Source organism: Dioszegia hungarica (assembly GCF_025882075.1).
Source record: "Dioszegia hungarica strain PDD-24b-2 chromosome Unknown MKK02contig_8, whole genome shotgun sequence".
Taxonomy (NCBI): Eukaryota; Fungi; Basidiomycota; class Tremellomycetes; order Tremellales; family Bulleribasidiaceae; genus Dioszegia; species Dioszegia hungarica.
This window is the reverse complement of record NW_026515770.1, coordinates 5,385,212-5,406,594: the sequence shown is the minus strand read 5'-3', so window position 1 is coordinate 5,406,594 and position 21,383 is coordinate 5,385,212. Positions and strand designations below refer to the sequence as shown.

General features: G+C 56.8%; 10 protein-coding genes across 10 annotated transcripts; 6 read left to right on the top strand and 4 right to left on the bottom strand.

The window, feature by feature from the left end:
* Window positions 1–129: 129 nt before the first annotated feature.
* MKK02DRAFT_45846 (uncharacterized protein) lies at window positions 130–1,973 on the top strand (the record flags this gene model as incomplete). Its single annotated transcript, XM_053093639.1, has 9 exons — window positions 130–461; window positions 506–537; window positions 569–934; window positions 971–1,332; window positions 1,376–1,403; window positions 1,450–1,591; window positions 1,637–1,711; window positions 1,756–1,826; window positions 1,873–1,973. The coding sequence occupies 9 exons, from the start codon at window positions 130–132 to the stop codon at window positions 1,971–1,973; spliced, it is 1,509 nt and encodes a 502-aa protein (XP_052946913.1).
* A 306-nt stretch (window positions 1,974–2,279) lies between these two features.
* MKK02DRAFT_37411 (D-isomer specific 2-hydroxyacid dehydrogenase) lies at window positions 2,280–3,639 on the top strand (the record flags this gene model as incomplete). Its single annotated transcript, XM_053089646.1, has 8 exons — window positions 2,280–2,505; window positions 2,540–2,620; window positions 2,664–2,714; window positions 2,748–2,893; window positions 2,930–3,031; window positions 3,067–3,232; window positions 3,274–3,333; window positions 3,392–3,639. The coding sequence occupies 8 exons, from the start codon at window positions 2,280–2,282 to the stop codon at window positions 3,637–3,639; spliced, it is 1,080 nt and encodes a 359-aa protein (XP_052946912.1).
* Window positions 3,640–3,803: 164 nt separating this feature from the next.
* On the bottom strand, window positions 3,804–5,464 carry MKK02DRAFT_24527 (pyridoxal phosphate-dependent transferase; the record flags this gene model as incomplete). Its single annotated transcript, XM_053086904.1, has 8 exons — window positions 3,804–4,180; window positions 4,213–4,312; window positions 4,344–4,537; window positions 4,570–4,673; window positions 4,706–4,865; window positions 4,898–5,170; window positions 5,202–5,301; window positions 5,336–5,464. 8 exons carry the CDS (start codon window positions 5,462–5,464, stop codon window positions 3,804–3,806), a joined length of 1,437 nt encoding a protein of 478 aa, XP_052946911.1.
* Window positions 5,465–5,804: 340 nt separating this feature from the next.
* On the top strand, window positions 5,805–7,427 carry MKK02DRAFT_37409 (FAD dependent oxidoreductase-domain-containing protein; the record flags this gene model as incomplete). Its single annotated transcript, XM_053089645.1, has 5 exons — window positions 5,805–6,060; window positions 6,094–6,471; window positions 6,504–7,031; window positions 7,064–7,153; window positions 7,186–7,427. The coding sequence occupies 5 exons, from the start codon at window positions 5,805–5,807 to the stop codon at window positions 7,425–7,427; spliced, it is 1,494 nt and encodes a 497-aa protein (XP_052946910.1).
* A 2,075-nt stretch (window positions 7,428–9,502) lies between these two features.
* MKK02DRAFT_25817 (catalase-like domain-containing protein) lies at window positions 9,503–10,691 on the bottom strand (the record flags this gene model as incomplete). Its single annotated transcript, XM_053087096.1, has 3 exons — window positions 9,503–9,981; window positions 10,013–10,445; window positions 10,479–10,691. 3 exons carry the CDS (start codon window positions 10,689–10,691, stop codon window positions 9,503–9,505), a joined length of 1,125 nt encoding a protein of 374 aa, XP_052946909.1.
* Window positions 10,692–10,987: 296 nt separating this feature from the next.
* Window positions 10,988–13,412, top strand: MKK02DRAFT_37407 (Cullin repeat-like-containing domain protein; the record flags this gene model as incomplete). Its single annotated transcript, XM_053089644.1, has 10 exons — window positions 10,988–11,017; window positions 11,063–11,108; window positions 11,152–11,241; window positions 11,315–11,788; window positions 11,821–12,125; window positions 12,158–12,716; window positions 12,765–12,854; window positions 12,889–12,985; window positions 13,028–13,314; window positions 13,357–13,412. The coding sequence occupies 10 exons, from the start codon at window positions 10,988–10,990 to the stop codon at window positions 13,410–13,412; spliced, it is 2,034 nt and encodes a 677-aa protein (XP_052946908.1).
* A 77-nt stretch (window positions 13,413–13,489) lies between these two features.
* Window positions 13,490–15,141, bottom strand: MKK02DRAFT_25779 (putative ornithine-oxo-acid aminotransferase; the record flags this gene model as incomplete). The annotated part of the gene is made up of 6 exons (XM_053087089.1): window positions 13,490–13,816; window positions 13,849–14,034; window positions 14,066–14,242; window positions 14,272–14,517; window positions 14,549–14,923; window positions 14,956–15,141. 6 exons carry the CDS (start codon window positions 15,139–15,141, stop codon window positions 13,490–13,492), a joined length of 1,497 nt encoding a protein of 498 aa, XP_052946907.1.
* Window positions 15,142–15,609: 468 nt separating this feature from the next.
* MKK02DRAFT_37405 (haloacid dehalogenase) lies at window positions 15,610–16,473 on the top strand (the record flags this gene model as incomplete). Its single annotated transcript, XM_053089643.1, has 3 exons — window positions 15,610–15,625; window positions 15,746–16,270; window positions 16,304–16,473. The coding sequence occupies 3 exons, from the start codon at window positions 15,610–15,612 to the stop codon at window positions 16,471–16,473; spliced, it is 711 nt and encodes a 236-aa protein (XP_052946906.1).
* Window positions 16,474–16,794: 321 nt separating this feature from the next.
* Window positions 16,795–18,261, bottom strand: MKK02DRAFT_34162 (uncharacterized protein; the record flags this gene model as incomplete). The annotated part of the gene is made up of 4 exons (XM_053088861.1): window positions 16,795–16,975; window positions 17,040–17,423; window positions 17,467–18,003; window positions 18,029–18,261. 4 exons carry the CDS (start codon window positions 18,259–18,261, stop codon window positions 16,795–16,797), a joined length of 1,335 nt encoding a protein of 444 aa, XP_052946905.1.
* A 190-nt stretch (window positions 18,262–18,451) lies between these two features.
* MKK02DRAFT_26437 (putative lipid phosphoinositide phosphatase of the ER and Golgi) lies at window positions 18,452–21,374 on the top strand (the record flags this gene model as incomplete). The annotated part of the gene is made up of 10 exons (XM_053087192.1): window positions 18,452–18,719; window positions 18,751–18,907; window positions 18,939–19,830; window positions 19,861–20,108; window positions 20,140–20,267; window positions 20,299–20,444; window positions 20,476–20,617; window positions 20,661–20,882; window positions 20,914–21,256; window positions 21,299–21,374. 10 exons carry the CDS (start codon window positions 18,452–18,454, stop codon window positions 21,372–21,374), a joined length of 2,622 nt encoding a protein of 873 aa, XP_052946904.1.
* Window positions 21,375–21,383: the final 9 nt, after the last annotated feature.

The following is a 21,383-nucleotide window of genomic DNA, read 5'->3' as shown; positions in this document are numbered from 1 at the left end:
ACCCATCGTGCCTGAGCCGGTCGTATGCCGTAAGCGGGAAACCTTAATCAACGTTGATCCATCCCCTTGTTCTCCTCTTGCGTCCATCATACATCCACTAACAGCATCACACCGTCATCTCAAGCCATCATGAGGGGCTACGAGCCCGTAGCGTCATCCTCGGGCGAAAAATCAACACCCTCGTTCTCTCAGCGCCGCCGGAAACCCCTCTTGATCCTCCTTTTGGGGTCTATTCCCGCTCTGGCCCTCCTCGCTTGGCTCGGGCAGGATCGGTTACCGTCGTGGTCTGGCGAGGTCATTGATGGTGGAGGCGATGGCTGGGATTATGTGGATCAGGTTGAGCGGGAGCGGGGGCTTCGGCGGCTCAGCTGGGGTGCGTTAGAAAGACAAGGGGCGAGAAGCAGTATCAGGAAGAATTTGAGAGGGGATAAGGGGTACTTGTTCAGCATGTATGGTGCGGGGTGAGTGCTTAGCTATACTCAACGAGAATTCAGCTAACTCATAGATGGAACAACCAAGTCATACAAATGATGAATCGTAAGTTGACCTTTGACCCAGCTGACCCCAGTGATCTACCTCGCCCACCTAACGGATCGAGTCCCCATCATCCCCTCCTTCCGGTGGAACATGCATCCCGCATCCCCAGACGCAGCGGTGTCAGAAATATTCGACCTCTCTCAGCTCTCCTCCTCCCTCAATGACATGGCTATCATCGAAATGCACGAGGTCAAGGGGACAACGACCGAGCCGGAGCGGCTCAAGACGGTGGTGTACGACGGCGAGAAGGAGCAGTACAAGAAGGACGGGTCATTGAGGAGCGTGGGCGATCTCATATACGCCGAGATGATGGAGGATGACGAGGTGGGGTGCTGGAGTATGCACGCGAGCAAGGGGGAGGAGGTTCATGAGAGCGGGCGGGATTTGTACTTGATCAGTAGGTCGTCCCTAATGGGCAACTGCTGACTCCAAGAAACACCCTTTACTCCCCTTCCGCGCTCCGTCTTCAACTGGGACGAGGATCCAGGCCGTCCTTCCTTCCCGCGGGTCGCTGACCTTCTCCGCGCGCGTCACGAACAAAAGCCCGAGGGCTCCATCGCAATCCTGCGGAATTACTCAATGCCCGATCCTTCGGTCTGGCCAGATCCTCACCTTGCGTGCATCGACTCGACCTTTGGCTTTGGCGAGCAGATTGACCGATATGATGTAGGTGGCGAGTATAGGTCTGGGACGGGTGCATGGGCAGCGGTTGGGAACAGGATGCGGTTCAGTCGGGGCGTGGAGCGGATAGGAGAGATGTATCTGAGGGAGATCTTTGGTGGGGATACGCCACCGGTGAGTTGATGAAGTGCGGATGAATGAACTCAGCTGATTGCAGTACATCGCTGTACACATCAGACGCGGAGGTGGGTCCAGCCCTACCTAGGTGTTCCGACCGCCGCTAATTTGCAGACTTTGGGGACGCCTTCCTTGCGCTCAGTCAACGACAATACGCTCATGCTGCTTGGCTGGTGAAAGAGTCGCTGCGCATCAAGCACGGAGTCGAGATCAAGCACGTACTGGCAACATCTGACGAGACGGACCTACAGTGGCTGTGAGTAGCCTTCACCGCTTGCGGGGTCAGAGCTGAGTCTCATAGGTCGGTCCTGGAGGACTATGGCTTCACATTTGTCAACCACACCCAGCTCAATACGGTCGAGCGCTTCGGACCTTGGTGAGTAGCTTATCTCCATTATCTGTAAGGTTCTAACACTTAAGGTTCCCCACCATACTGGACTCGTACCTGCTATCGAGCGGTAAAGGCTTCCTTGGCGTGATATACAGTACAAGTGAGTCAACCATGCGTACTCCGGAAAACAAGCGCTGACGTAGCAGTGAGTATACTGGCGTACCGACGGACTATCGATTGGAACCAGGGCGTTGCGAGGATGATTGAGCTGGATCATCAAGTGGAGGCTGACTGGACGTGGTCGTGATGTGGATATTGACAAGTTGTGCATCTTGTATACTCGGGACAGATATGGATAGCACTGCGGTTGGTACTCGTATGGTCACGGCTGTTGGGACACGGCAGCTGACAGGGTGGGGAAGGTGGGGTCCCTGAGCCATTTACGATAGAGTAGATAGCGTGCCTGCTTTACAGGCGACGGTTGGTCAACAGCCGACTCTCAACGAGATGCGCCCCTCTCCGATCCGTCCGCCGCGGTACACCGATAGGCCAAGTCCAGTCAATAACATACTGCAACTCGTCTACTCCTCTTGTACGCCATTCAATCGCAAACATGATCGACGGATACTCGGACGCGGCCGTCACGGTCACCTTATCGGATAGCAAGCTGGAGGAGATCAAGGCTCAATTCGACCGAGTTCACTACTATCCAGATGGCACGTTCCCCGAGGAGCTGCTGGAAAAGATCGACATCTGGTACACGAGCTGGCTGGGCTTGCCAGAAAAGGTGACGGATGTTGCGCAGGTACCGCGGACCAAGATTGTGCAGATGTCTTCAGGTGAGAGGCGGTCTTGAGCGAGACTGACGCTCAGCTGGAGCAAACAACTTTTTGGCGAGTAAGGTCATGTCGTCCGACGAGGCAAAGAAGCAGATCAAGGTGTGCTCTGCATCTGGTGAGTTCCCATTATCCCCCAGAAACCATAGCTAACGGGCCAGGTATACATACCCTGTCCATCCCTCAATATGTCATCGCTAACATCGTCAACCGTGAGTCATGATACGGTACATAGCTGAATATAGTGTATGTGAAGCTCCAGGTGCAGTTCCACATCGTACGGACAGAGGCGAGATGGCCATCCAGGCCAGAGGTGATCAAGGCGGCAGGCTTGACAGAGGCAAAGCAGACGGGCAACCGGAGCTTGAGGGGAAAGACGGCTGGCTTCCTGGTGAGTACCTCTCGTGTGTCTGGAGCTGACGAGCAGGGGTATGGCCATATTGCTCGTGAGACGGCCCGGCTCCTCAAGGCGTTCAACTGCGAGATTATCGCTGCCAACACCAAAGGCGATAAGCGACCGGAAGAAGGCGTACGTTCCCAACTTATGTCAGAGCTGATGAGCAGTACGCCATGTCTGGCACTGGCGATGCGGACGGATCGATCCCCTCTGCTTACTACGCCACCTCCGACCCCGCAAGCTTCCGCGAGTTCCTCAGCAAATGCGATATTCTCGTTGCCAGCTTGCCGTCAACCAAGCAGACCCACTACATGCTCACGGCGGACCACCTCGGTATGTTTACAGTCTGTTCAAGTACCATAGCTGATCCTCAGCTGCTCTGCCGGAGGGGTCAGTCTTCGTCAATATCGGCCGAGGGGATCTTGTCAAGTCTGGTATGTCTACCTTGTAACCCCGGAAAAGCATATCGTGGGGCAACGCTGACACATGCAGAGGACATTCTAGCTGCTCTCGATGCACCGGGCGGTCTCGAAGGTGTCGCACTCGACGTGACTGATCCCGAACCGCTCACGGACGGCCACCCCCTCTTCACCCACCCCCGAGCGATCATCACGCCCCATACAAGCGGTAGCTTCGAGGGCTACTTTGACAGTGGTGCGGACGTGCTCCTGTTCCAAGCGGACAGACTGAAGGCTGGCCGTGACCCCGTCAACGTTGTAGACCCCGTCAAGGGCTATTGATTACGGATGCATCAGCGCATGAAACACGGACACACAACTATGACGTTGGGATCCCCTCTAGAGCTACCCCTTGAAACCTCCTTTTCCCGTTTCAAGTTTGATATTCTGAGCGGCTTTGGTCCCCTGTAAGCAATTCCCAAGATACAATGCATACGAGATATAAACTACGCCTCTACTTGCCACTCCTTCCTCAGCGACTTGCCCATACGCTTCGCCCCCTCCTCCATCTCCTCTGGCGGGGGAAGCGCAAACGAGATCCGAAGATACGAATTTCTTGCAGCCTCCTCGCGGGTCAAGACCGTCTTGGATGGCGCCTTGAAGTACACCGACGGTACACACAGCACGCGATCCTCAATCATCGTCTGGAAAACACTCTGCTCGATCTCGTCGGCCGAGCGCTTGTTAACGTCGGGGTGCGACTCGATCTTGAGGCGGACCCAGAGGAACATGCCGCCACTGCCCTTGGGAATCTCAATGGTGCTGGCAGGTGCGTACCGCTCGAGCAAGGAGATCATGTTGAGGCAGCGCTTGGCGTAGATGTCTGTTATCAGCAAAGTCAAAAGCGAAACATACCGGAGATGTAGGGGATGTATTTTTGCTCGAAGCCCTCGTGTCCGCCCCAGGCACGCAGGACCGCCGAGATGGCGGCGACGGAGAAGCCAGAGGGACATTGCTATCGTCAGCACAGTCATGATTAGACTCACAGTAGCACTCTCGCGACTGTTCATCAACTTTTCAGCCAGCACCTTGTGTGCCGAAATGTAGCCAAGTCGACTTCCAGGCGCGACGATCTTGGAAAAGCTGTCGATACGGATGACTCGGCCGTCCGTGTCCAGGGAAATAAAGGTGGGGATGATGGGCGAGTCGGCACCGTTGGGTCTGATCTGGAGGAAGCAGTCTACGGTTAGCTCGATCGCGAGATAGACTTACATGGATCATCCTCAACGATGAGAAGGTCCCACTTCTGGGCGACCCGGTAGACGTCCCTCTTGCGCTGCTCAGACATGGTCATACCGCAGGGATTCGAGCAGGTCCTGCTATCAGCTCGATTGAAGCTTGTACGTACGGTACCATCAAGATCAGCTTCGGGGTCCGGCCCTGAGTGGCCTCGTCCCAGTTCTCCATAAGCTCGTCAAGAGCGTCCGCCTTGACACCGTCCGTGTCCATCGGCACGCCAACGCAGTTGATGCCTTGAGTCGCAGCGGGACTCAGCAGTCCAGGATAGGCTACGATCAGCAAAGTCTAGTTTAGCACTCACCAAACTCCTCGACCAGCATAGTGTCGCCCCGGTTGCACAGAGTCCGCAAGACAGCATCCGTCCCGTCCGTATTGCCCGCAGTGAGGCAGACCTCCCAGTCGTCATACTTGGGCGCGTGAATCCGCTTGATGGACTCTTTGAGCCATACCAAGAGGTGCTTTGCGCCGTAGGTTGCGCTATAGGAGAGAGCGTCCGCCAAGTCGGGGATGAGCGGTTCCGCCTTGGAGGGGGCCGTGTATGGTGCCAGGGGTAGGAGGGATTCGGGCTCAAGGCCTAAAGTCAGCTAGATCTCGGTACGACTCACTGTTGTATCCTGGAATGAACACGGACTTCTCAGCAAAGGGGATCGAGATGGTCATGGCGTTGACGGGGAAGGTCGAGGGGTGGGGGATACCGGTTCCAAACTGCTGATCAGCATTGACCCCAGCAGCGACTCACGCTGACCATCCCGGGAATCTCAAAGTACGGTCTCAGCACCTTGAGCGCCGAGCGCTGCCTGTTGACAGTCTCGACGCTGAAGTACTTGGTGAAGTCCATAGGGGCGGCTTGTTCTTCCATGTAGGGCATCTTGTAAGAGTGGGTAGAATTGGGAACACTGGTTGAGATCAGATTGTAGACAGTTTGGACGTGACTCGCGTCCAGTTATGTTCTGTCGACTCGAGTGCGAGAGTGACTAGTGACTAGTGACTGCTAGCACCCCTACCACCCATGTGCATCCATCCCATCCGAACCGCCGGCTCTATGGACCTCCCCTTATCGTCGCGCAGGTCCGATACCATAAATTACTGGAAGGGGCAATTGCGGGGCCGATGCACCCGAGAGGGCGTTGGTATCGTCCAGCTCCGTTGTCTATACAGTAGTACGCAGACGGTCACTCCAGCATGCCAACACTACTGCCGACCACACCATGTCCGAAGGCAAACTCCTCCCAGTCGCCAATCGCACCGAGTCATTCTGGCTCACGGAGCGGGACCCCGAGCTCAAAGCTGCACGCACCACACCCGACCTCCCCTCTTCGGCCGATGTAGTCATCATCGGCAGTGGCCTGACTGGGGCGATGATGGGGTACCATATCATGAAGAAGGCGCAGAAGGAGGGAAAGCAGCTCAAGGTGGTGATGCTGGAAGCAGACGAGTGCTGCGGTAGTGCGACAGCCAGGAACGGTGAGTCCGACTCGGAGGTAGAACTGACTTTAGGTGGACATTGCAAGCCTGTCACCTTTATTGGCTACCGCTCCGAGGCCAAGAAGCACGGCGCCGCTGTCGCTAATCACCTTCTCACCTTTGAGGAAGCCGCTCTGGGCCTGTACGCCGACGTCGTCCGCAAGGAGGATATCGACTGCGACCTGCACGTCACTCGAGCGATAGACGTCTTTTACCGCAAGGAGGACGCGCAGAGCGCCAAGCTGGATCTCGAGGCGCGGGCGGCTGCATTCCCAGATGCTACTCGAGCAGGCGATATACGGCTTGTGGAGGATCCAAAAGTGCTGGAGCAGATGGCGGGGGTCACTGGGACTGCGATGGGTGCCAGCTATCCCGCTGGACATCTGTGGCCGTACAAGCTTGCCACGTCTTGTAAGTCTGTGAGTTGTTCGCGCTGACGATAGTGATACGCATCGCCATCCGCGACGGTATGAGCATCCAGACGTACACTCCCGCTCTATCCATGGAAGCCGCTGGCGCCAAGTGGACGGTAATAACCGCACGAGGCAAAATCGCCGCCGGCAAAGTCATCGTCGCTACCAACGCTTACACCTCCTCGGTCCTGCCCGAGTTCAAACCCCTCATCATCCCCGTCCGCGGCGCTGCCTGCTCCATCACTCCTCCACCCAGCCATTCTGCAGCCGGCATACCCGGTCCCTTCCGTTACTCTTATGGCTTCCGTCACGCCCAAGGTCAGATCGACTACATGATCCCTCGTCAAGGAAGAGGTCGGGTACCAGGGGTGGGCGATACTAGCCTCATTCTTGGCGGGGCCAAAGGCGTATATCTTGGTCATCTTGACCGATGGTACAACAACAAGCACGACAACGAGATTATCCCGGGGACGAAGGAGTATTTTGAGGGGTACATGAGCGACCACTTTGCGGGATGGAGGAAGGGAGAAGGGAGTGTGGATCATGTGTGGTCAGGGGGTGAGCTATAGCCTGGGTCGTGCTAACGACAGTCCTTGGCTATTCCAGCGATCTCCTGCCTCTGGTAGGGGAGCATCCCGACCGTCCCGGAGTATACGTGATTGCTGGATTTACGGGGCATGGTGAGTCCAAATTCAGCTGTAGCTGACCTCAGGTATGCCTCGTATACCTGGCTGTTCGGATGCCCTCTCCACGCTGGTCCTGAGCGACTCGCAATCAGCGCAAAAGACGTTTGAGACCGCTCTCCCCAAGCCATACTGGTTGACTCGTGAGCGCCTCGAGTCAAAGACGAACGCGATCAAGGCGGCGATGGGTCAGGGTGAAGGGGTGTCGGCAGCGAGGGAGACCAATGACGAGGTCAACATGCTGGCTCAGGCTGTAAAGGCGAAGTTATAGTGATGTATCTGCCAATGCTCTGCTGCTGCTATCTACGGTTATGCAGATCCAAGATCTCCACCCCTCGCTCTTATGTAGGACCGCCAAGTCTGCGGCGATCGCCGGGAAGAGCCTGCAGCTAGTCCTTCTCCCTCCTTGTCCTCTGCTGCATGATCTGCTCGCTCCTCCTTTCGCTCCTCCTGGTAGCCTCTGTCCACACCTCTCCCTCTTGGGCCGTCCGCGTCCTCCACTAGGCTAAATGTCAACTAAGCCGCACGGGATGCCGCCCCGTCGGTCACTGAGGCATCAGCACGCCGCAAGCGACCCATCGTTAGGATCGCCTCCCTCCGCCGCCCGGGCGGTCTACAACATGGTCGAGCTGCGCCAGATCATACTGCGCCTGCTGGACCCTCCAGATCTGGCGATGATGATGCGGGTGGAGAAGAAGGGGATGTTTATGGTGGCACAGGAGCTGTATGGGGTTGTTACGCACGAGTTTGCGTGCCAGATGAAGCGAGACACGGTGAGTTCTGTTGCTATCTGTATAAAGGACGAGCCTGACCTTCAGCCACGACAGCGGATGTACACTGCTGCAGTAGTTGAGATCAACGCTAACGACGGTCATCTCTCACCGGCGGCATCGGCGGCTCTCAGGCATCGGGGCCCACTCCTCCCCGACGGCCACGAGGTGCGGCGGCTCGCCACCCTCACGCTCCGCAACCGCTTTGCGAATCTACGCAGGGTCACATACGGTGCGGATGCCTATGATAGGTACGGGGAGTGGTGGACGGTCCACCATTTTGACCCTGTGGATGGGAATAGAGTCCTTAGCGCCGCTCGTCCTCCCACATCGGCGGATTATGGCGCCCAGCACGTCGAAACCTTCCACTCGCATCTTTGCGATGTCGAGGACCTCCCTCCCCCTACTCTCGACCAATCGTCGGTTTACGCAGATGGTCGGACCGTCACAACGCGGTTTGATCTGTGCCTCACCCGTCGTACATACCACACCCCCGCCAGTAGCCTAATAGACGCATGGCTGGCTGCTGTGCGGTCTGAAGCTATGGGGAGCGTCTACCGGGCCGCCGACTTTGGGATCCTCCCCATCTCTCTATACGACCTCATGGACATCTACATACTACAGGAGAGGCGTCAATATGTGGTCCGGCTAGAACACATCATGGCGTTACATGCTGAGCCGTTCCACCTCGGCGCATTCCTGCAATTTGCAGAGATAGCGTGCTGGGCGGTGACGAGCCTCCTTCTTACATTATCGGGCCCGGACGGATACAAAGAGGATGCCGTCGGCATGTCTTTCGAAGACTTCGACGAAGCCTCGCAGCACATCATCTTCTACATGCCCAATCTTCGGCTTCTCTCCATGGCGCTCAAGGGGATCGAGACGGCGGAGGCTTACTGCGCGACCCAGCTCCGGGCCAACATACTGGCCAATCCGGGTACACTGGAGGGACTGTACATAGTTACCGCCGACTTCAAAACGCCGTTGTTCAACGTCATTCGCCTGATGGCAAATCTCCTCAAAAAGGCTACCTTTACGACGTTACACATCGGAACAGCTCGTGGCGCATGGGGACGGGCAACCCAACAGGCGGTCCTTTCATATCTACGCAAGTGAGTCAATTACTTGCGGTACAGTGCAGAGCTAACATGGCTCAGTCAATCCCCAGACCGTCGACAACACCCTGAGACGGCCGACTTTGGCGCTCTCGACGTCACCGAGCCATATCAGCTGTTCGAACTCTCTTATCATGAGGACGGGCGGCCAATACGCCGGAGGGAGTCCAAGGCAGCGTACTGGAGGGCGAAGATCAAGCAGGAGGGGGATCTGCTCTTGCTCAGCTTGGCGGCCCTGCGACAAGCTACAGCCGACGTCAATAGCGCGGCTGCTGCACTCCAGGAGGCCGTGGCGGGGGATGCTCAGGAGTGGCGAACGGCGAACGAGAGGCTTAGCGGTGCTCTGAACCAGCAGCGAGTATGTGCCTTAGCAGTGCGGGAGGACGAAGCAAGGGCCGAAAAGAGCGGACGAGAGATGTCCTTGTACATACATGATCTTCCATAGCAATGTACAGCGCTGTCTATTCGGGCATCTCCTCTGCGCTGGATGGGAACTGCACCTCCTGCCCATTCCCCTCTGCCCGATGTGCCCTGCTCATCGCGTACACCTTCTTCCTCAGGCGATTGATGCTCCCCAATGGCCTGTGATCCGCCAATCCGCTCCAAGGGCTCAGCGCAATCTTCTCCTCCCACCACAGTCTCCGCGCATCGCTGTACGTCTCCTGCTTCGGAATATCGAGCGTGGCAATGTCATGCCAAGGAGCAGTCTTGACATCCCACTCGGTCGACGCGTCCTCGACCGCGTGCTTGGTGAGGTCGGATGCGAACTGGGCGCGGAACGTGTACGTAGCGGAGTGGGAAGTGTAGTATTCGTGGAGGGATGTGCGGTGGAAGGTGGGACAAGCGTCCGACGGGATGAGCTTGTTGTGGTATTCTTGCTGGTCAGGGGATGTGGGGGTGAGAGAGTAGTGAGCGGCGTATGGACCGTATGAGAAGGACGCTACCATCAGCTCAGCCTTAGATAGACTTACATTGAGTGAAGAACTCGTCCCCGATAATGTAGTGATTCGGCAGCATGCCTGGAGCAAACTGCTTCATCCTATCACTCCTCTTTGCCAGCTCCAGCTGAAGCGTCTTTGGAGAGTCAAAGTACTTCTCCCTCAACTGTATTATCTCCAGCGTCGTGTCGATGTCCGTCAACTCGACCATCGGCGCATTGTTCATGAGGAAGTCCTGCGTTTCTAGTCCGTCCTCGGAGAGTCGGGCGCCGGAAACGCCAAACACCTTGAAGGCAAAACCGCGGGGTGCCTTCTCGAAGTCTGGTTTGATGAAGGAGGGCTCGTTGGCATAGCGGCCGATGAAGGGGTAGGATGCGCCGGGCTTGGCAAAGAGGCCGTGCTGGAGGTGGGAGGGGAGGTCCGATTTGACCGTAAGAGTCCCCTTGACCAATCCGAGGGATTTAACCTAAAGTCAGCCTGGACTGCTAGGTAGACTTACATGAGTACCTCGGTACTTGTGCTGGTGCTCATCAAAGTTGTGATTCTGCATCTTGCGAATCAACTCGCCAATCTGCTCCGCCTTGCCATCCTCATCCCCCTTGATCTCTTCCACTTCGCTCGCCTTGAGCCACTCATCCGGCTCGACGGGAGGCTTGGTGGTGAGGTTGAGTTGTTCTGCGACGGCTGAGGCGACTTGCTGTACTGACTCCATGGTGTGCGGTGATGGGAGGAAGATAGCATGGTGGGTGGTGTCTATATTAGGCTGACGGTGAATAGCTGTCGTCTATCTCTGTGCGTAACAGGTGAGGAATGCTGACACAAGGCTATGACGTGTACTGCCGTAACGCCGCCAACTCGACCGCGACCAGGCAACAACAGCAAAGGCATCCTCTTCTGATCTCTCTAGCTTATCTACTTGACGATCATAGCTATACTAGGGCCAGCGAATCGGGGTCGCCTCCAGAAGCTGATCACGACTAGCGTACAGCCCCGCTGGGCGCCAACAAGATGGACGAAGAGGCGGACCTCGCCTTGCTGGCAAGTCCGTCTCCCTTGGGTCCGTTCGCGCTCTGACGCTAGCAGGATCAGCATCTGCTGAAGACCAACCTTCTCAGTCAGCGAATGACTAGTGAGACATCTCTACTGCGCTATGTCGCGATTCTGACATGGAGGTATCCTCGGACAACTTGACACGCGTCTTTCTCGGCTGGACAAGACAATTGCTCCGCTCGGACTGCAAGTGCTTGCGCGGAAAGCGACCAGTACGTCCATCACCCAGAGCCAGACTCTTGCTGATGAAAGATATCGACCTTACATTGGCGTCTCTGAGTCCAGCAGCCTCGGGGTCTAGCTCGAGCCTGACACAACCCCCTACTCATGCCCGCCAGGTATCTCAACCTACCCGCCCTGCCCGTGCTGTGCCTCCTCCGGCCACAACCTCCCGCTCCAAGTTGGAAGGGTACAATCTGGGTCCTGCTATCTCTTCACTGGCCCCCATTCCTGCCACGCCGAGCGGTACAGCACCGCCATCCGCAAACGCCACACCTGCAGATGAAACTGCCATCTTGACGCGAGGACCGGACATTATGGCTCTCGGAGAGTACTTCGGGGCGATGGATTCGGTGGTAGGGGATCTGGAGCGGATGTGGCGAGGTCTAGTCGAAGGACGGGGTGGTGCACGAGAAGCCGGTGTCAAGGATCTATCGAGATTGGTGGATGTGGGGCTGGAAGGCCTGGTACAGCTATTCCTGCAAATAGCGCGGGATGGGACGTCCAGGCTTTTAGATCCTGATCATCTTATATCGAGTGGTGAGTAATCTTTTAGACTTGGCTGACGGCAGGTCCACCCACCCCTCAGAACCTATTTCCCGCACTCCAGACCCTTGTCCCGCTCTCAAATCACCTTCAGCAATACACAGATCCCCGAAGTCCACACAAAAAGACGCAAGAGCTTGCGCTGCCCCAGCGGGACCAGCTCGTACGAGGCCTGGCGGATATAAGAGGGGAATGGCTTCGGCGGACCCTCGGTCCTGTCGTCGCGAGAGTAGATGAGGTGGATGAAGGCGGGATATGGGAAGGCGGCAGGGGTCGGGAGAAGGTCAAGGCTATCACGACGTGCTGGGAGGTCTTGCTGGTCTTAGTAGAGGTGAGTACCGCGATACCGTTCGCTGACTCTAGGCTGAAACGCTCCTCATCTCGTCTCTTTTCCCATCGTCGCCACCGGCAGACCTCCTCCCTCTTACCCTCGCCGCGCCGCTCAACACCCTCAACAACTCCATCACACCCACCGTATCCACCATCAAACGCTCTCCCGCCTCGCACGCGTTCGTCGCTCTCGACTTGTACCAATCTCTCACTCGCCTTCACAGCAGATGGGAGCCAGCAACAGCCAAGTGCTTCTCCATGCTTGATACCCCTCAGAACTCGGCATACTCGATAACGTCCGCCCTGCAAGGCCACATAGCGACTTTGCGTCAGCTCTCCATCCGCTCCTTCCCCGAGCTCCTGGTCGACATTCGCTCTGCTACCGGGCAAGGCACGGCACCATCGTCAGCAATTGGCGATACCACCTACTCGACCCTGACGTATCTCGAGACATTGCCTGGATACGAAAAGACGGTCGAGGGGCTTCTCGGGAGCAGTCAAAGCCAGAGGAGCTGGTTGATGGGTCAGAAAGAAGCGCCCAGTCCAGTACGGGGTGCAGAGGAAGAGGGTGGAGTGGTCCATCTTTTTGTTGGTCAGTACAGTGACAGTCTGCTCAGTGTAGGATTGGCTAATGTCGCAGCCGACGTACTGGGGACTTTGATCATAAATCTCAATCAGCGATCTGGCAATATGCGAAAGCCAATAGCTCAGACATTCTTGCTGAACAATCGTGAGTGCTTCCCCGGTGTAATGACTGATCGTAGTGTCGCATATCCGAAACACCACCGCTTCCCTCAATTCGGATATCATCGGTCCGGGCGCAGAGGACATGCTGAACAAGGCATACAGAGAAGCAAAATCGTGCGTTTGCCCGATCTCGGCCAGAGCTTGGCTGATATCCAGACAATTCCTCTCAGAGTTCACATCCCTAACCTCCTTCCTCACCGCGGCTCCCCAACCTACCCGTTTCGTCCCCACCATCACCGCCTCGACCGAGCGTCAGCACCTCAAAGACGCCTCGATGCAGTTTTTCGATCGGCTCGCCGAACTCGAGACGATCTGCGCGCAGTTCCCGCTCAGTCGGGGTGATCCTGATCTGCGAGATAGGGTGGGTAAGGAAGCTGGGGACTTGATTGGTGGTGCTTGGAAGGCGTTCTTGGGGCGGTGTGTCGGGAAGGGCGTGGACAAGTGTAAGTTCTGCGTTGGAATTGTGGGCCTGAGCTGACAGTCAGATCTGAGAGGAAGTCCAGAAGAGATCGTCAAGCGTGTTCAAGCTATCTTCAGATGACAAGAATTTGATAGACGACAATGCATGTAGCTGCAGAATACAAGATACTCTAAGACTGCTGACCCGTCTGACACTGACTAGTCACCCTCGGCACCACCGTGAGCGGCGCCCACGACCTCACCAGTCTGCTCTGGCTCCCCCTTACCCTCTACCTGCCTCGCCACCTCCTTGACCGCCTCGCGCATAGTGCTCAGCATCTCTTCCACATCCGCCTCGGACAAGATCAACGCCGGGATCATGCGCAGAACGGGATAGATACTGGTGGTGAGGGTGAGGAGACCGCGATCCATGCAAGCGTCCTGGACGAGCTTGTTGAGGTTGGGCGGGAGGGTAACGTTGGGTCCTTTGGAGTGGGATGAGGTGAGGGTCGAGTTGGGGTCTTTGAATTCCATCGCCACCATTAACTGATGTCAGCTAGTCCTTTCTCAAAACCCACTCCTTTTCCGCGGACCTCTTCAATCATCCATCCACCATTAGCAGTGTCGGCCTGGATAGCACGGAGTCCAGCAAAGATCTGCTCGGAGCGCTCGTTGACGTTTCCGAGGATATCGTGTGTGCGCATATAGGTGGTGGTGGCGAGTGCGGCGGCGCAAGCGACAACGTTGCCCGAGTAGGTTCCACCCTGAGGTCAGCTAGGTCAACCTTCTACTCACGAGTGACCCTGGCGGCATCGAGTCCATGATCTCTTTGCGGGTGACAATGCCCGAGATGGGCATTCCGTTCGCAAAGCCCTTGGCGTAGATGATAAGATCCGGCTTGACGCCAGAGTGCTCGATAGCAAACATCTTTCCTGTCCGTCCGAACCCAGTCTGGATCTCGTCTAACATCAGCTACGTCAACTCCCAAACTCACCTGCAACGAGGAGAATGCCGTGCTTGTCGCAGACCTTCCGGAGATGCTGGAGGAACGCCTTGGGGGCGGGGACATAGCCGCCCTCGCCAATGACCGGTTCGACAAAGATGGCAGCTGTGTCTTCTGGGGCGGACTGCTGCTGGAGGAGATTGTCGATGGAGAGGTTGGCCTGGCGGACGAGCTCCTCCTCGGATGTCTCCTTGGGTACGCCCATGGGGTGCCAGTACGGGAAGGCGGTGGTGTAGACGCATGGCTGGGGTCAGCTCGTCCAGACTCAAGCTCACCATCAGAGGCCCAGTCCCCTTGAAGAAGGACGTCTTTGACCGGGTCAATGCCGCCGCGCCAGACGTCCGCCCGTGGTATCCACCCTGCATGACCACAATGTTGTTCCGCTTAGTAGACGCCCTCGCGACCTTGATGGCCGCCTCGACCGCCTCGGATCCGGAATTCCAGAAGAAGAAGCTGTCCAAGCTCGGGTCGGGCATCATGGTAAGCAGCGATTCGACGAGCTGGACATAAGGCTCCGATAGGGCGATGGCGCATTGAATGTGGATGATGGACTGGGCCTGGGCAATGATGGCCTCTGTGACGTCGGGGTGGGCATGGCCGAGAGAAGTCACTCCGATACCAGATGTAAAGTCAAGCAGCTTGCGCCCATCCTACAATCAGTTCAGTCAGGGCGAGCGCTCACGGTAGTAAGCACGCGCAGCCCCTTGCCTTCCTTGAAGACGTGGTCACGGAGTCGTCCCAGACCCTTTGTGATATGGTTGTGGGCGATCTCCTGCAGCCCCTGGGTGGTGGTGGTGATGGGCAGCCCCTGCTTCGCAGCAGGCAACAGGCGGATGTGGGCATCGGGAGCGGTGGTGAGGGAGGGCATGGCTGAAGGGGTGGCAAAAGTACGGTGATGGGTAGTGGGAATCGAACGTCGGAGAGTGGGGAGTCTAAATCTCATCTGACACAGGTGTATACACAGAAGTCTTGCTTTCAAGATATCGATGGTGTGTCAGTGGTCCGAAATTCATGCTGAGCTCTCTCACCTTCGGATCTGAGTTCCGCCTGTAAGCAGCTCTCTAAGCGAGGCTTTTAGCTCCGGCGCTGTTCGCGCCGGCTGTGTGTGCTGCCGTACAACTCTGCCGTACACCGAAGCTCCGGACCCGCCGGGGCTCCTATCACGGCACTCATGCGCGAGGCTCGAGCCGAGCAGTGGGGCACAGATAAGGCGCTATATAGGAGATGGGACCCGTGTCCTACTCAAGCACTGCTCTCCACATCAGCTCGCATCACCTTCCAAATTTCAAGTTCGTACCGTTTCACAGCCTCCTCACCGAAACCACGCCCAGACAAGATGCCTTCCGTAGTCTGTGAGTTCACATTGACTCGCTTCAAGCGCTAGCTTCAAGGACTTGGCTGATGTACCAGTCGACGTTGTGGGAACTTGTTGTACGTCCGGATCATTATGCTGGGATCTAGCTGACGTCTAGTCTCCTACGATAATGGCGCACATGCCGTCCAGGCCCGCCTCGGCGACAAGCTCGCCAAATACGGTATCCCCTCCAAGCTCCTCTTCTACGCTTGGGTCTGCGGTACCGAGCGCGACTACTCCTACCTCTCCCAGATCAAGCAGTACAAACCCTTCTTCGACATTCTCTCCTCCACCCTCACTCGCGTCCTCTTCCAGGCCGGCGTCCCAGAAAAGGACCTCAACGGGTTCTTCACCAAGGACGACCTCGAGTACATCCGGTCCGAGTACAAGGCGCTCAGGCCCCGTCCGGGACTCGGCGAGATGATGCAGACCCTCAGGGATGGCGGCTTTGAGGTGTGGTGCTGCTCGGACGCCAATGTCGACCGGGTCAAGGGTTACTTTGACAAGGCGGGCGTCGAGATGCCCCTGGACCACATTCTGTCGGCGGACATGGTCAAGGCGGGCAAGCCCGAGGCGGAGGTGTACAAGTTTGCAAGGGAGAAGGCTGGTAGCGATAAGCCCGGAGAGGTCTCGGTCTTTGCTGGTGAGTTAGATGTTTGGGTCGAGCTGACTTTAGCTTCGCATGCCTGGGACTGCGCAGCGGCCAAGGCAGCTGGATTCCAGACCGCGTACACCACAACATATGAGTACGATGAGTGTGTAGATATCTTTGGCAAGCAGGATCTGGTTACCCCCGATCTTCCGTCTCTGGGTAGGGGAATTGTAGAGAAGTGGGGAAAGAAGTAGACATTTGGATATGCACCACGGATCTACTCTTACAGCGTTGTCTTCTCCAGCATTTGCTTCACGTTAGACTCAAGTGCAAAATTGTGACCCATGGACAAGGTACGAGCCGGACATGGTGGCATTACAGAGTGCTCTTCCTGTCTGAACCATATCTCATAGGTATGTATTGCATGATCCATCCGTCTGCTGCTCGAGCCACTTGATGCCTGTGTGTACCACTCCTGTCCGATCTGCCTGCTCCTCAACTGCCGTACGATATCCTCCCTTCGCAGCCCGCCATCCGCCATTCCTAGCCTGTCGTGCAGCTGTCCCGACTTTCGCTCACTCCCCCACCCTCTGCGTCTGCTTGCGCTGCCTCGCCGTCCTACTCCCTCCTTTCCTCAATGGTATAGGCCGCCCAGCATTATCGTAAGCGAGCGACATGAGATCTTCCGGCTCGACGACGCCAAGTGAAGCGAAATCGGCCTCCTCGAGGTATTTTCGGCGCATCTCTGATTGACTGCTTCGCGTCAGCTTTGCGCTGTACCAAAAAATCAAACAACTCACCCACGCAGGTATAGGCGCACTTCGCCTTGCGCTGCCGATCCCCACAAACGCCGTTCGGTTCCGATAGCCAGCATCGGCGCGTTTTCCCGGCTAGCAGGGGCGTGACCGAGCGAATAACGTTGAAGAGTGGAGGGTCATGATCGGCCGTGATGATGCGCAACGATGTCACCTTTCCCCTCGCGGAGAGGTGACCATGGCTGGTCAGGGTTCCGCAGAACGCCTCCGCGGTCTCGATCCCCTTCAATGCGATGTGGAATTCTTCGAGATTTGGCAGGTCCAACCGGATACATGGTATCAGGGCGATGAAGTCTTCGAAAGACATGCCGACGGCTCCCTCCACGTACCGATCCCGCCCCGCTGGAAGCGACCTCAGCGAAGCGCTGGAAATAGCCGACGAGGAAGCGCTCGATGTAGCGCGCATCGATCCACCCGAGTCTCAGATTGAACGGCCGTCCCGCCTGGCGCACGTAGATGTTTGTGAGGTCGCCGAGTGTGATTGGCAGACATCCGAGTCTCACTGTCCGATAAGTGTCCCCGATGGCATTGGACCGAATTGCGGTCAGCCACGAAGCAGACTGCGATGCTCCTGTTTCGGCAAGAATAAGAGTGAAGAATCTTGCCGCCGTTCGACCGTCCGCGTAGGTCACAATCGAGCCGAGAGGTTGGGAAGGCGGCATCGAGCCTAGGGGGAAATGAGCTATGCGATGGAGAGTCGCATGCTGAGCTCCGCAATCTTCGGGATATTGCGGCTGGAGCTGGGCGCCGTGTGCTTCGTCCGTCCTGCCAGAGTCGAAATGGTGTATAGTCCAAGAAGACCGAAGGGCACGCTGGAACATGCGACGAATCGTGCGCAGATTTGGGTGCCGCTTGCGCATATAGAGCGCCTCGTCCGGATAGAGAGGATATACACTGTGTATCTCTCGCACAGCAGCGCGGTACATCTCTGCGCGTTCCTGACCATCAGGAACTGACAGTCCAATCAGGCTGGACGAGTGAATTCTGAACTTACAATGTCCCTTTAAACCACGTCTTGCTCGCAAGCTCGTGCGAGATGACACCATACAGCTCCTGCGCAACCAGTCCCATCCCATATCTCTCCACCCGCATCATGGCCGCCAGATCCGGCGGTGCGAGGCAGCGCATTATATTGATTCTGAGCTCCACCACGTTCCAGACCCGCCTCGAAGGCAGCTCGGAGTTGGCAGCGCCTTCCTCGAGCCTCAGCGGCCTCTGCGGAGGCATCGTGTGCTGCTGCGAAGCTGTCTGATGATTGAGGGTAGGGTAATTGGGCGGTTGATGGGTAGTTGATCAACTCGTCCGAGCTAATTTTACGCTCGTCACCAAGCCAAATGTCGCCCGTGCTGAAACCTTAATAAGTGGGATCGGACGACCTCTATCTTCTGCTCCACTACCCCTTACCATGTCCCACTCCATGCTAGCAGCAGCTACAGGCAGGTCCTCACCTGGCCTTCCAGCGCGTCTAGTAGTCCCGCCCATGCCGCCACATTTGCACCGGCGGCTCTACCTCAGCTTGCGCAGCGACGGCGTTTCGATTGATCCGGCAGTCAAGGACGGTGCGGAAGGATTGTCGTTTGACTGGACGGCTTCGGGAAAGGCTAGGAAGCGACCAACACCTCAGCAGACCTCTTCATCAGCGCTACCTATAGCTGGAATACTGGGCGTGGTCACCTTGTGGGATGGTGAGTTGATCTATGAACCCGCTGACAATAGTGTCCTACCTCTTCATCATCCTTCCGAGCGCCTCGACCTCCGCGCTCCCCGGCAGCTCGGACGAGGTGTACACAGTACAAGGTCTGGCGGCTATACCGCTTGTGCAGGATAGAGCTGCAAAGGAGATTGAAAAGCTTCTGGTGAGTACCATACCAACGTTGCTGATGGCAGAAAGCTCGTCGTGCGAGCGGCGGCTTCAAGTGGCCATTCCCACGTCGCCAGACCCGACGAGACGGCGCTATTTCAGACGACGAGGAGGAAACGCTTCTGGAAACAAACCTCGACAATGATGACCCACCCTCCACCTCCAACGACGCTCCCAGCGCCCGCGCGACCCGGCGCGAGGTCGAAGCCAAGATCATCTCCCAGATCCTGCGCGAGTTTGGCGGCGGTGGCTTCTTCTACAGCTACTCCACCGACCTCACTCGGACGATCGCGTACAAGCGGCATCGGCTGAAAAGCCGGCTCAAGTCGGCGGACGCACTGGCGGAGCTGTTGGGGAGTGCGACAGTGGAGCCAAAGGAGGGGAGCAAGCTGGCCGAATCGCCGACACTGTCAGATCGCCCAGAAACCCAGCCGGACGATGTGGAGCCGGACATCCATATCCCTCTCTGGCGACGAGTCGACAAGCGGTTCTTCTGGAATGAACACCTCCTCAAAGACCTCATCGATTCCGGGTTCCACTCGTTCATCCTCCCCGTCATGCAGGGATGGGTACAGACCGCTGTCATCCCTGTTCCCGCGCCCATCACACCTACGGAGTACAAGGATACGCCTATCCAACTCTGTGTCGTCTCACGGCGGAGCAAAGACCGGGCGGGCCTGCGGTATCAGCGGCGGGGTATCGATGACCAGGGGCATGTTGCAAACTTTGTCGAGACGGAGATGATCCTGCGGGCGGAGGTGGAGGGGAAGGTGTCTACTTTCAGCTACGTCCAGATCAGGGGCTCCATACCGCTCAAGTGGTCCCAGCAGCCATGGTCCATGAAGCCACCGCCAGTGCTGGACACGCCAGTGGAGAAGGCCTTCTCGGTAGCGAATCTGCATTTTGACGATATCGTCGCTAGATACGGGCATATAGTGAGTACCCGTGAGATTGAGCTGATTCAGACCGCCATCAACCTCTCAGAACAGCACGGCAAGGAAGGCGCCGTTACGATGGGCTATGGCGAGCTACTTGCCAGCCTCGACCGGAAAGACGTCACCTACAAGCCGTTCGACTTTCACGCCAAGTGCAAGGGGATGAAGTGGGAGAATATATCAGAGTTGACGGCCGAGCTGGACTTTGACGGGATGGGGTATACTTGGGTCCTGGACCGGGATGTAGTGCGGGAGCAGAAGGGCGTGTTTAGATCAAAGTGAGTTCAGCTTAGACTGGGCTGATGATAGTTGTATCGATTGTCTGGATCGGACGAATGTTGTACAATCAGCCATAGCGAGGCGGAGTTTGAGCATCATGCTGGCGCAGCTGGGGCTGACGAGCAAAGGCGTGGAGCTAGAGCGGGCATTCAACGATAGTGAGTCTGGGCGGGGATGAGCTGATGGCAGTCTGGGCAAACAACGGAGATACCATCAGTCTGTGCTATGCGCATACCTCGGCTCTGAAGGGAGACTTTGTGCGGACGGGAAAGAGGGATCTATCGGGGATGCTACACGATGGTGTCAGCTCGTTGAGCAGGATGTTTTACGGAGCTGTGAGTTATGTTAAGGGTCAGCTGATATCAGGTATCCGACTTCTTTGCTCAAGCTGTCATTTCATTCTTCCTTGGTCACCGCAACCTCAGCGTCTTTAGCGAGTTCCTGGAGACTATGACCAGCTCGGATGCGTCAAATCTGATACAGCTGTCCAGGGTCAGGGCTGCTGCTAGTGAGTTTGCCCGTACACTGTGAAGCTTTAGCTGACGCAACAGTCGAGACGAGCTCTGCACGCGTGCTGGACGGCGAGCAACGATTGGCAGGCTGGACTGTACTCTCCCCTCAAGACCCCAACGTCAAGATCAGCGCTACATTCGAAGAGAAGGTCGTCCTCCTCACCGAATCCGCTCTTTTCGTCGTCTCGTTCAACTACTCCCTGGACAAAGTGGTCGGCTTCACCCGCGTTCCTCTGCTCTCCATTACTGGGCTGCAAAGAGGTGAGTCTCCCTTGGATCTAGCTGATACCAGGCGCATACATCATCTCCCCGCTGCAAGAGTCTGGCCGAGACGGAACCGAGAATGCCGGCCTCGTCGTCCGCTTCACCCTACACGAAGGCCGCTACTCTACCTACTCGCTCCAGAACCGCTCAGCACCCAGCAATACCGAAGAATTCTTCGCATTCAAGGTCCTACCCCGCGAGTTTGTCGCCCGTGGGGCCTCATCCTTCGAGGATGAAGATATCGATTCCGAAATGGATGCCAATCCGACAGAAACGTGTCAGGCGGTAGCAGCGAGGATAGTGAAACGTGTTCATGCCGCATGTAGTGGGCTTGGCCATGATCTGCCGATCTTGGAAGAGGACGTCGTGAGGTATGTAAAATCCCCACTTGCGAGGATCTGGCTGACCAGCAGTGTGGCGGAAGCATCCGCATCTACGAGCATAGCGGCGAGGATGAATTATGGGGTCAAGCGCCTGTTGTGGTTGTAGCAGGGTGTG